This window comes from Etheostoma spectabile, chromosome 12 (genome assembly GCF_008692095.1).
Source record: "Etheostoma spectabile isolate EspeVRDwgs_2016 chromosome 12, UIUC_Espe_1.0, whole genome shotgun sequence".
In the NCBI taxonomy this organism is placed as follows: Eukaryota; Metazoa; Chordata; class Actinopteri; order Perciformes; family Percidae; genus Etheostoma; species Etheostoma spectabile.
In genome coordinates this window covers 12,893,182-12,905,574 of record NC_045744.1, presented here as the reverse complement: position 1 = coordinate 12,905,574, position 12,393 = coordinate 12,893,182, and the positions used below count along the sequence as shown (strand labels likewise).

The window sequence follows — 12,393 nt, the reverse complement described above, 5'->3', positions numbered from 1 at the left end:
CCTGGAGGTGATATAGACTGTCTTTTCTACAGGATTGGGTTTCTTGGTAAATTCCTGAAAAAGCGACCTAAACATTCCCCGGTCAACGACTCTCCGTCAGATAAATTGGGTAACCAAAAGCAGCAATCTTAATATATTTAATGTACAATGCAGATATTTTAAATGTACACATAAAGTGCACTTTAAATAAGTAATGTTGTATGTAAATGTAAATGTAAATGTGCTGTATTTATATAGCGCTTTTCCAGTCTTAACAACTGCTCAAAGCGCTTTTACATCTACAGGAAACATTCACCATTCACACACATTCATACACTGTGGCCGGGGCTGCCGTACAAGGTGCCACCTGCTCATCAGATAAACACTCACACACATTCACTCTCCGATGCGCAGCACCGGGGGCAACTCAGGGTTCAGTGTCTTGCCCAAGGACACTTCGACAATGACTGCAGGGGCGGGGACCACCAACCTTCCAATTGGCAGGCAACCGCTCTACCACTGAGCCACAGCCGCCCCTGTATCTAACTAAAGGAAAGAGGAAAAAGGAAACAATTCCAGTGTCATAGCTTTCTGCATGGAATCTTTCTTGTTTACTAGACCTCACAAGTGGAGGTCACAGTGTATCATCATACATAGCTGGTTAACACACTTTCTCTCTTTACTGCCATCTGGAGGTTATTTTCTGGTCAGCAACATGTGTAAAACAAGGTCTTCTTGAAGAGGCTCCAGAGTGTCCTGTACATCAACAGTAGATATAGGGTTATAACTTTTAATTGTCATTTTAGACAAATAATGCCACATCTTCCTCATCTGACTGCAGTCACGTTGCCCAGCTACACTCCATCTCACTACCACATGCCAAACCAGAACAGTGAGAGGGTCGGTCACAACCCGTCCACTCGAATCAGCCGGGCCACACGGGCATTGCAGGGTAACTCGTCTCTGGAGCGTGAGATCACTGACCCCAAAGAGCTGCGAAACCTCGACGAATTCCTCGGCAATCAGGTGAGATCATCACTTGAGGACGGGAATCTGGAGCACAGCCGATAACCGCTAACTCAGACTTTATTAATAGCACTTTAAGATATTGACACACATATGGCTCTCGCTTGTTTGTACTGTAGATGTGCAGCTTTGTGCATTGTTTTCAGATAATGTAGCCAAGTTCTTTTACACATTCTTACACTTCACACATTTTATCTATGCACAGTATGCATATTTACATTTATATCTCACACATACACATACACACACGTACATTCAACTGTCATCAATGGGGCGATGTAAGTGGCTAAGGTGCGATGTGGCAGGGATTACCAACAACAACAGTGTTATTAAAAGTGACATAATAAAACTAAAGTGTAACTGGGACAAACGCCACTGTGTAATAATAAATTAAAAGTAGTTTTAACATTTTTTGTTTTGATATTCATAGGTACATACAATTTATAGGTCACTTTTAATTTTAACTTGTTTAGTTATTTACATGCATTATAATTCCTTATGTACATATTTAATTTTAGTATGTTTTGATAGTGGAATAGTTAATATAAATTGTTATATTGTTGTCATAATGTTTTAAATCCTCTGCAAATGTTAATATATTCCTCATCTTTGTCTTCAGGTGAATGAGCTGCGAAGTAGAATAAAAGATCTGTCGCCAACAGAGAGCATCTTCCTCACAGCCACCATGCAGTTCAGAGATACCATTAAAGGAATGTACTCTCTCCAGGTCAGTTCAGCTTCTTGCTCTGTACAATATAACGTTTAGTCCAGAGTCTACATTCTTTTACAGCTTTTACCAACTTGTCTTTTCCTTCATGATCATTGTAGGAGCATTAGTTATTACTTCTGTTACCTTATGCAATTCGTTTACAGTGTTTCAGATGTTGGACTGTAGTTTAATTCAAGTTTATTTAAGCATTTATTTACCCCTTTTGTGACAAACAGAAGCCCCAAATTGGATACAAAGATCTGATGAAGGGCTACCAGAACAAAGTGAACACACTAGCAGGGTCGACAAAGACAGAAGTCTCGCTGGTGGTCAACTTGTTTCAGTCTGTGCTCGACGGCTTTATCAGGGGCGAGCTAAAACGAGGGGAGTCGGAACCAGCTAAGGTAAATTAGAGAATTTCAGTCAATCATCGGTCTCGAAACTGCTTGAGGAGTGTAAATTATCACTTGACTTACTCCTATATTTTACTTATGGCTTTTTTCATGCCACCAAGATGACGAAGAAAAGGAGGAAAAAAATGGACCCTTGTGTAAGTTAAATATCTTTACCTAAATTGTGAAGTTTCTGCATTATACATCCAAGTAAATCATCCCAGTGCATTGTATGTGCATCCTCTCTCTACAGCCTGATAATCCTCTGGATCACCTGTTCAGCACATACCAAGTGAACATCATGCAGTCCTGTGACTTGTGTACCTCCTACATCTGGGGAATGGAGAAAGCCTATATGTGCAGTGGTGAGTTCAAAGCGCTGCAAGACCACAAAATGTGACAGCTTTTTTAGAAAAAAAATACAAGAGGAAACAATTAAATTGAACTTTCTTCTGTTTTTTTATTTTAATTTTAGCTTGCAAGTTAATATGTCACAAGAAATGTCTGACCAAAATCACCACAAATTGCTTGACCCGATGTGCCAGGCAGGTAAGAACTGACATTTTAAGAACTCTAACAAATACTATAGTATGATGAAATGAATAAAACTCAAAACTCTCTGTCCATAATTCTCTCATGTATTCTTCTCTTGTGTTTCCTTGTGATAGGTTGACAGTATACCAGGCTCCCTTCACTTTGGGGTGCAAGTGTGTGTCCTCACCAGTAAAGCCAACCCTGTGCCAAAAGTGGTGGAGTTGTTGCTGATGCACATCGAGCTAAACGGTCTGTACACAGAGGGTATTTACCGCAAGTCGGGCTCAACCTGCCGCGCAAGGGAGCTCCACCAGATTCTGGCGACTGGTAAGGAATTCTTTGCACACCAGTTGAAACTTGAAATGTCTTTCAACAACAGATTAAGTCAGCTACAGTTTATTCTTTTTGTAAAAAAAAAGACTTTATCTAACAGGGAGACACTTGAGATTTTCTTTCTCTCTTTTTCTCTCTCTCTCTCTCTCTCTGTTAATTTCCTATATTTTCTTATTTTTTTGTCTTTCTTAGTCTAGTCTCTTTTAATTCATATATTTACGTGTTTTTCTTAACAGTTCAAATTAAGAATAATTATAGCTTAAAACATATGATAGATCATATTTATTTTTTTAGATTATTTTTGGGGGCATTTTTGGCCTATATTTTGACAGGACAGCCAAAGACATGAAAGGGGGGAGAGAGAGAGGAAAAATGACATGCAGCAAAGGGCCGCAGGTCAGAGTCGAACCCGGGCCCGCTGTGTAAAGGAGTAAACCTCTGTACATTGGCGCTCACTCTATCAACTGAGCTATCCAGGCTCAACCAATAATATCACATTTGATGGAAAAAAAAAAAAACATTTTCACCTGACTGTGAATAATGAAAAGCACAGAATTTTTTTTTTTTAATTTTTTTGGTGTGTTTTCATCTGTGTGTTCTGTCTTGAATCAGATCCTGAGGGACCATGTTTAGACAACTATCCCATCCACACCATCACAGGTCTGGTTAAACGTTGGCTTAGAGAGCTACCGGACCCTCTCATGACCTTTTCCCTCTACAGCGACTTTCTGCATGCCGTTGGTGAGTAAATATTGATAGTATGTTAAACAGAAATAAACAGAAAATCCCCGCATTGGTGAATCTGCTACTAGTGATTTGTTTTTTGAAAAATTACTTAAAGTGCTTATATTGTGCTTTTTGGCTTTTTCCTTTTCCTTTATTGTGTTATATATCTTTTTTTGTGCACGTTATAGGTTTCCAAAGTGAAAAAGCCCAAAGACCACCCCAAAGGGACTTATCGTCTTACAGTCCAGAGAAAACACTGTTCCCAAACTGCTCCAAACTGCTCTATTGTAGTCCAGCCTTTACCTCTGTGACGAATGTGCGTCACTTTGTAACACGTTATAATGCTTGCCTAGCTGCTAGCGTGGCACTCCCATATGCTCTGCAACTGACAAGCTAGCAATACTTACTGCGCATGTGCGATTCTCAGCAAAGACGGAAGAGAAGTGAGATTCTCTGTAGCTAAAACATATTATAATAAACATATTCTGGTACAACCTCTATATACAATTATGAACCTAAAAATGAGCACAATATGAGCACTTTAAATGATCAAAATAGTTGCAGATTCTTTTTTTGTTAATCAATAAATAAGAGTAATTGTTTAAGCTGTACTTTATATATGATAGACATTATCAATATGGATGTTTAGTTTGATGTTTTTGAAATTTTGTGATTGCCATGTTTTTTTGCCCCCAGAACTGCCAGAGAGCGCTGAGAGAATAAGAGCTGTATACCAAAAGGTTGATGAACTTCCTCCTGCTAATTTCAACACATTAGAGCGGCTCATCTTTCACCTTGTCAGGTAGAATGATCTCTATTATTCCCTTCTACTGTGTGTACTCTTTAACTGTTATGCTTGTGTGTTGTTTGTTACAAAAAAATCCACTATATTCTAAAATGTAGCTTGCAAAGAATCCTCCACTCCTTACAGTGATTATTTGGTTCTGTTGTTTAGTTGTGTGAATGATTCCAGTGGTATCTTGATTTGTGTCTTTTTAGGGTTGCAAAGGAGGAAGAGCACAATAAGATGTCACCAACCTCTCTTGCTATTGTGTTTGCCCCCTGCATCCTTCGTTCACCTGATGTTGATGACCCCTTCCTTGGTATGAAGGATGTGTCCAAGACTACACGGTGAGTCATACTGCACAATCCCATAACTTTTCATGAGTTTTATTTTGTGTACTTATTTATTTATGTATTTGTTGTGCCAATTTAAAAAGCCTGGCTTAAAATATTGTATGTGCTCTTGATGAATATACTGTATGTAGTTCTAGAGGTGTTTATGTAGGTGTGTTAATGTTTGACCGTGTTGCCTGCAGGTGTGTGGAGATCCTGATCTCTGAGCAGTTCAGACGCTACAATGAGAAGTTGCAGAGTATTCAGGAGCTGGAAAATGCTGAGGCCCTGGCTGTCAATCAACTCAAACTGAAGAGACAAAACACTGTGAGAGAAAACTACAGGGCCAAAGGAAGATAAATCATGAAATAGGACCTGGGTCAAGCAGCCTCTTTCAGTCATTTAAGTTTAAGTATTTATGTTTGTCAATACAGCTTGAATATTTCAAAGATGCATAATGCATCAAGACAGCGAAGACCATTCCATTAGAAAACGTATACCAACTCATAGAAACGTTCATTCAATTTACTGTCAAGCGCTTTTGCCAGCAATTATTGTTTAACTTAATATAAATCTGAGGAAAGTAACATACAAGAAATGAACGTTGTCCTTTTTTATTTTTATTTTAATCCACACATTTACACCTAAGAGGTTGCCAGTATTAGCCAGAGTCAGAAAATATCACCTAATGTTTAATGCATATAATGTTTCAATAAAGACATGGTTATAAAGACATAGGCATCTACAGTAGATGACTTGATAGCTAAACTTCAACAAAAAAGTAAATTACAGTTTTTGAAGAGTAGCACGTTTGGAATAAAATTAATCCGATTTGAAGCCAGTGTCTGTATTTATCAGCCGACATCCAGCCTACTCCAACTACTCTGATCTCTGTGCAGGTTGTTGAAAAGCCTTCAGAGGTGGATGTTCCAGATAAAAAACATTCAGATGAAATGGAGATGACCCTCATCAATAGGATTAAGTCCATCAAGCAAGAAAAGTGAGCTGAGATTTTTTCATTGAAGTTAAATTAAATGCACACAATGCATGTAAATTGCATGATATTGAATAATATCTTGGTATGCAATTTTCAGGCTGGACTTGGCCTGCAGGTTACCTGACCTGGAGCAGGAGAACTCTGACAATGAAAACCTGGACTCATTGTCGTCGATGAGCTCAGACAGTCTAGAGGACATCCAAGGCAGCCTGGACTTGGAAGGTCAGTAGAGAGGTACGGTATTTTTACCTTCCTCTGGGTTTAAGGAGAATACTCAATTCTGGGTATTTCGGTTATAAAGGTTATTTCGTTCCGACCGTGACATTTCCCGTAGACGTGTATAGTTTCCGACTGGGAACCCAGAAATTCCGACATTCCATGTAAAATTGAACACAACAAACAACAGTCCATGCCCCTCACCTGGCCTCACGGTGGTACCAAAAGTCGTAAGAAAGCGGCAGAGTCCTATTTGATTATGACTATGTCAGATAAAAGCAATTGCCTAGCAGTGCAAGGTGGTAAAATATGTGGACAGTTTATTACAGGGAAAAATCCTATGAATTTGAAAGTAGCCTACATTTGAGAAACAAACACAAGAAGACTAACCTAGCTTACCTTAACAAGGCAAAGGAGAACGCCAAGCCCACTTTCCCTGAAACAGAAGCTAACCCCGGTAACGTTACGGGCATGGATGAATGGATACGTAGGGCTAGCAGCGTGACGGAGACAACCGCAGGACAGGGAACACTACAGGCTTGCTTTCACCGGCGACCCAACAGCTGGTTAGTTAATACACAAGAACACCAAAAGCGGGAGGGAACGCGGGTTAATATGTGGCTTAATACTGGGATGTCTACAAAACTGTGAGTCGATTGACTTCAAAAAGTTTGCCACTTTACTCGAACCAAAGTTCAAAACACCTGTTCCTGTCTGTCTAGTCTGTTGGCTGTTTAGGATTTCTCCTGGAACACGTCAAACACATTCTGCACTTACTGCGGCGTCTTGTGTTGACTGTTTACATATCTGTGCTCATCAACATATGTACATTGTTTGTACTGGTGTTATTGGTGAATACATATTTCTAAAATTGTATGTTTTTGTTGAGTTAATATTACATAATACTTTTTCTGACCTTTTGGAATCCCCCAACAAATAACCCATATTATTAAAAACTAAACTAAAACTAAGCATTTTCAAAAAAAAACTAAAACTAGCAAACTGGCTTTAAAAACTAATTAAAACTAAACTGAATTTGAAAACAAAAAGTCAAAACAAAAACAAAATAAAAAACTAATGAGGAATGCGATACTATATTAACCTTGGTTTGGTAGGCTACTGCCAATTTGTTTTGTTTTGTCATGGTCAAAAAACTTTTGGCAGAGAGTTGTGATATCAAATCCATGCAATAAAATCGTGATTCGTATTTTTCCCCGAATCGTGCAGGCCTAGTCTGAAGTCTTTTGAGGACGAGTCTCAAGTCAATTCTGAAGTCACTGTGTCTTTTGTTTCTAGTTTCCATAAATAAGCTACAATATCAAACCAACACAGGGTCTGGGGGTTGATAGTATGTGTGCACTTCATGCTCATCCCAAATAATGTTTGCTAATCTGACGTTTCAAGTATCAGGAAAGATGACCATGTGGTTGAAAACTCAGAAGCCCGACTGCCCACATAAACCTCCTGACCTGACTGAGAGAGTCAGAAGTCTGATGGCTCAGACCGATGATGTACAGAGAGAGTTCGCACCAGGACAAAAAGCAGATGTTACCCAATCCATGTGCTTTCTGCCCAGCCAAGACGACCCCTCTCCAACTGGCAAGCCCCAGATCCCCAACAAGACTTCCAATGGGACATTTGATAACCTGGAAATCCCTTACATTGATGAGGATGAAGATCTAACCTGCACATAACACCACAAGTTGTAATAATTGGAATTTTCTCAAGTATGTGTTAATTGAAGACTTGGGTTGGATCCAATTTTCAGTTCCATTTTTCAGTGCTGCTATGGGAAAAAAAAGTGCTTTAAGAATTTATGTATTCAAGGGGAGATCATACAGACTGTAACTTCATGGGTTTTATAACAGATCTCGAGAAGAATCAATAGCAAGGACTACTTAGCCTCTTAATGTACTCTGTGTGTTTTTCAAGATATGTCAGAATTGTACAGTTCACAATTTAGAAAAAGGTAGGTACCAGTTTGGTGAAGCTGTGTGACTAGCTGTGTCTCATCTGGAGAGGACATGTTGAGGAGCAATTATGGACACAAGTGCCTTCTTTACTAATGGACATTATTCTAAACTCAACCATTGTGGTACTAATAGGAAATAAATGTCTTGTAAGTGTACCAAAAAAGGTTGATAGAGGTTGAAAGTGCTTCTCTATTGTACAGAGTTGAGTTGCATTGAATTCTGGGTTCTCATTGAATGCATTGTTGTGCATCTGAAGCGTTTCAGTTGTGTTTTTCTGCTTTTAATTTCCCTATGGTATCTACTGTTGTAACTTACCCTACACATGTAAGGGAATACACATGTAAGGGGAATGGTCATATTGCTGCATTTTAGACTGACTGAAAATACTTCCCTCTGTCACTGTTCATGGTATTGCAAGGCTGTGCAGTTCCACCAAGTATGCAAATCCACGCAAATCTGTACATGTAGTTATTTCTTCTTTTTTTTACACACATCCCTGTACATTTTACAAAGGGTAGAAATATTGCATATTGGGGTGGAGATCCTCAGAGTTTGTCTTTTGTCACCAACTAAAATAAACTGACCATTAAATGTATTCTGCTACACTACAAATTACTACAACCCATACTGCAGGTTTGACAACAAGGCTCAGCAAGTTAACAGCAAATGGCATATTCTGTTAAAACATTTGGTCAAAAATACAAACTCAGACAAAAAATAATGTACACGAATAACTGTACAACATAAAGAATGAAAAATATTGTTTGAATATAGATCTAACCACTATACAAACCAGATTAGTATTTTGAAATACTATATTACACTGATTGAAATACTATATTACTATATGATTGAAATACTATATTACACTGATTCCTTGATTTTCAGGTAATTTGATGACCTTTGGGCAAAGCGTAATGTGTGTAAGAGGAAACAGAGCCTACCCAATGTCACTTATTTTGAATTCCTTACAACAATCACGACTGGATTTGCCCCTGGCTTCATACATTTCAAATGGATTTTTTATATTTAAAAAATAAAATGTGAAGCTGTACATGCATTGTTTGATTTGACGGTGCCCGTTTTTTTCTACTTTTTAACAGCTTTGTAATACATTGCTACACCATTCTGTATCATTCTATCATTTTAAGTAGCTAAACGGGACAACTTAATTCAATATTTTTAACTTCACAAAGTAGCCTACGCAAAACAAAAACCACAGAGGCAAAGGAGTGACTGGCAACGGTTAAAAAGTATAAAATATTAAATAAAAATCTAGAGATTATATAATAATATAAAAGGGAGCACGCATGAAAACATTCAATTTACAATAGTGTAGTCATAGAGTGGACCCTTCCAAAGTAGCAGGTACCAGCAAAAGTAATTTATCTATTCCATGTATAAAAAAAAAATAAATAAAAGTATTACAAAGCGATTGAAGGACTTCTAACCCTCCGCTTGCTTTAAAATAATATGATTAATGATTATGTGTTTGCTATTACTGAATTGTTTGATTGGGTTCTTGGAAGTAGCTGAACATATTGTACACTTTCTTCATAAACACAGCCACTCACCACATAATGGATTTCCCTCTTTGTACACCAAACCCGCGGTGTGATGTTCACAAATCACCATTTGAGGATCAATAGTACCGTTTTTCTAAACCAATCAGGCGCACGGATGGACTTGCTCTTTTATCAGGCAGCCAATTGGTGAGTAGTGTTGCACTTGAAGGGCGGGTCAACATTTAGTTCAGGAAGACGGGTTGAAGTGAGGTGGGGACGAGAAATCATCACTTAGCTCATTGCTAGTTGCCTTGAGCCGACTGACGAGGTGTTATGAGCTTTGTAGCCGAAATCAGTAGATTATTTTAGTTTTGATAGGTGTAACGATGACCATCTGACACCAAGAATGGACATAAGTTAACAATGACGGGGGAGAAAAAGAAGAAAAAGCGGCTGAACCGCAGCATTCTTCTTGCAAAGAAAATTATAATAAAAGATGGAGGAAGTGTGAGTTAAATATTTATTTATCTTCGTTAAGTCAGCTTGTCACGGAGCTAAACTGGCTCTCAGCCGCTGAAGTTAGTTAGCAGCCTTGTTTATTTTTTGAAAACAGCAGTCGTAGCGGCATTTGTCTACAGCTTTCTCTCTTTCATGGTTTGCCCCAATGGATAATGTTCACCGTTAGCTCGGTCCGCCTAGCTAACTAGCTAACGCAGCTAGCATCGGCTAATGTTAGCGGCCTACGTTTGCTAGTCGTTTACACGTCAGCTCAGATAACTCTAGCTGTCTTATGTCAACGTTAGCTGTGCTTCTGTTTATCTTCCGACAGTTAGCTAGCTAGTCATTAAACCCAAATATTCTATTATCGAACTTTAAAAAGTAATTCATGTTTTACGTTATCTCGCGTTTGTTCAAATCTTGTAGAAAGTACGCGTGACAGTGCATCACTGTGAGGCACAAACGGGGGCTAGGTTAACATAGCTCACTAGCATATGTGTGTTAAACTGGGTTTGTTTCTATTCCGTTGCAACAAACGGAAAATTAAGTTAAATAGCTTTTAAACAATTTTTTGTGCAAATTTAACATAGCTAATTGTTTTAGAGACAAGGTAAGGTAATTAAATACATTACGTTAGCTATATACTTTAATATCCACCTAACGTTATCTCAGATACAGTATATAAGCAAACTTGTTAAATTAATAATTCTTAATTTATTTCAGCGCCATTTGCACTTTTGTATTCCCTATTGTACTACTATTTACAATCCATATATAGCTATTTGTTTACACGTGTCTGTGTATGTGCTTTGAAAGCAACAATAAGCCAGAGTCAGATTAATTTCATTTGTTCACACCTAGTTGGCTATTAAAGCTTATTTTAATTCTGATTGCCTGGCAGATATAGATAGCCAGAGTTTTAATGTGGTTTAAAAATGGACAAAAGCAAGACTTTTAAACTTAGCAGGGTTTGGATGTTTAAGTCAACATTTCAGGGGAAGCAAAAATATTGACTTCTAAAACAGCTTTGTAAAGGAAACAAAGCATATAATTTTCTGGTGGCTGTTCAGAATATGGTGCTTATAACTGGTTAAATATCAGCTTGTTGTTTTTGACACATGTATACTCCTTTCTCTGGGTCATTGACGCCTGTAGTCCAGATATGATTAAACCACCACATGATGTGATAAGATTCACCCTTACTGAAGAAATCAAATAGACAACTTGAACTAACTATCATATCAGGGATCCTAGTTATTTTGATCATTTAGATGGTGGAAGTGATAGATGTCCTGGATTAGGCTGTTGGCAAAGATTGAGTATGGTAAGATTGTTTTAAATACAGGGAGGAATCATTGCTGGTAATGTAATTGGTGGATTAGTGGACAGTTATGCCAAACATGCTGGGTATCCATATGAAACTATTGTTTCCCTCAATAATGGTCCTGTCATCCTGATTACGGCCTTATGTCTGTACGTTTTTCACCTGACAGGTGGCGCTCTTCCAATGAGGTCCTTAGTTTAGATCAGTGTTATGCCTTGCTCTATTACTGTATTACTCGGCCATTAAGATTTCACTTTCAACATCCAATCCAGTCTAAGCATTTGATAGGCGTAGACACTTAGTCAATAGTAAAATGTGATCTCTTAAGGTCTAGCTTGTCGTCATTTCAGTGGAGAGGAAGTTGCAACATCTATATAATGAGACGGTTACAGATTGTTGCTCATTCTTTTTCAGTTAAGCAAGTGGGGTGATCATAGGTTGGGAGTTTCCTCTGACTTGCACCCCAGTTTCAGACCGGTAGACTGGTTTTCTGTGCTGCTTTTCACCCTCTCCACATGGGGAAATGACAAACCACATGAGTGAGTAAACTAGCAGCTATTTTCTTTGTTGTTAAATTTGCCCTGGCCTACTTTTTAATAGTCACCACAATTATCACACCTTGCCATGTTTCCTGCCAAAGGTACTGCTCAGAATCCAAGCCTACTCATCACACTTTCTCCCCAAATTACAGACTTGTATGCAGGGTTTTTCCTAGATTTGTGGAAGACTTAGGTGTACATTGCCAGAGGGTTTAGGGGTCCTCCCTCAAGAAAAAGTTAAGTTTTTCGATAGAAACGATTGTTTTGAATCATTATTCACCATATCTATTTCTAAAACGTTGGAAAAGCTAAAGAACATAATGAATGAATAAATAACACTCAAAAAGCTAAAACTTGCTAAAATCTATTGGGGACCAATTGCAGTCATTAGATCTGAGTAAAGTTATTTAGTTAGATTTGATGTTATACCTAAGCCTTAAACTGCTTGAGCCCAAAAACGCAATCTGGCAATTTGGTGCAAGGTTATGCGGTGGGTGTGTCATGGTATTTGGGGTTGCATTTCTCC

The 12,393-nt window shown here is 38.3% G+C and overlaps 2 protein-coding genes and 1 long non-coding RNA gene across 13 annotated transcripts in view; all 3 read left to right on the top strand.

The window, feature by feature from the left end:
* Positions 1-8,595, top strand: part of LOC116698701 (myosin IXb) — a 31,023-nt gene extending 22,428 nt beyond the window's left edge. For 5 of the 11 annotated variants that reach the window (XM_032530795.1, XM_032530793.1, XM_032530794.1 and 2 more), the window contains 15 exons: positions 33-109; positions 821-1,005; positions 1,625-1,732; positions 1,951-2,118; positions 2,229-2,264; positions 2,360-2,471; positions 2,582-2,655; positions 2,775-2,967; positions 3,586-3,714; positions 4,396-4,501; positions 4,699-4,830; positions 5,019-5,142; positions 5,715-5,815; positions 5,910-6,034; positions 7,433-8,595. In XM_032530795.1, coding sequence (XP_032386686.1) covers positions 33-109; positions 821-1,005; positions 1,625-1,732; positions 1,951-2,118; positions 2,229-2,264; positions 2,360-2,471; positions 2,582-2,655; positions 2,775-2,967; positions 3,586-3,714; positions 4,396-4,501; positions 4,699-4,830; positions 5,019-5,142; positions 5,715-5,815; positions 5,910-6,034; positions 7,433-7,722 — 1,960 coding nt within the window. In that variant the 3' untranslated portion in view covers positions 7,723-8,595. Of the gene's footprint in view, positions 1-32; positions 110-820; positions 1,006-1,624; positions 1,733-1,950; positions 2,119-2,228; positions 2,265-2,359; positions 2,472-2,581; positions 2,656-2,774; positions 2,968-3,585; positions 3,715-4,395; positions 4,502-4,698; positions 4,831-5,018; positions 5,143-5,714; positions 5,816-5,909; positions 6,047-7,432 lie in introns of all 11 variants that reach the window. The other 6 variants (XM_032530799.1, XM_032530797.1, XM_032530801.1 and 3 more) reach the window with 5 other exon arrangements.
* LOC116698725 (uncharacterized) overlaps positions 1-12,393 on the top strand; it is a 350,926-nt gene that overhangs the window by 96,967 nt on the left and 241,566 nt on the right. The window lies entirely within an intron of this gene.
* mfsd14a2 (major facilitator superfamily domain containing 14A2) overlaps positions 9,742-12,393 on the top strand; it is a 28,550-nt gene continuing 25,898 nt past the window's right edge. The window contains exon 1 of the mRNA XM_032530821.1: positions 9,742-10,013. Within this exon, the coding sequence (XP_032386712.1) occupies positions 9,930-10,013 (84 nt within the window). The 5' untranslated portion in view covers positions 9,742-9,929. The remainder of the gene's footprint in view (positions 10,014-12,393) is intronic.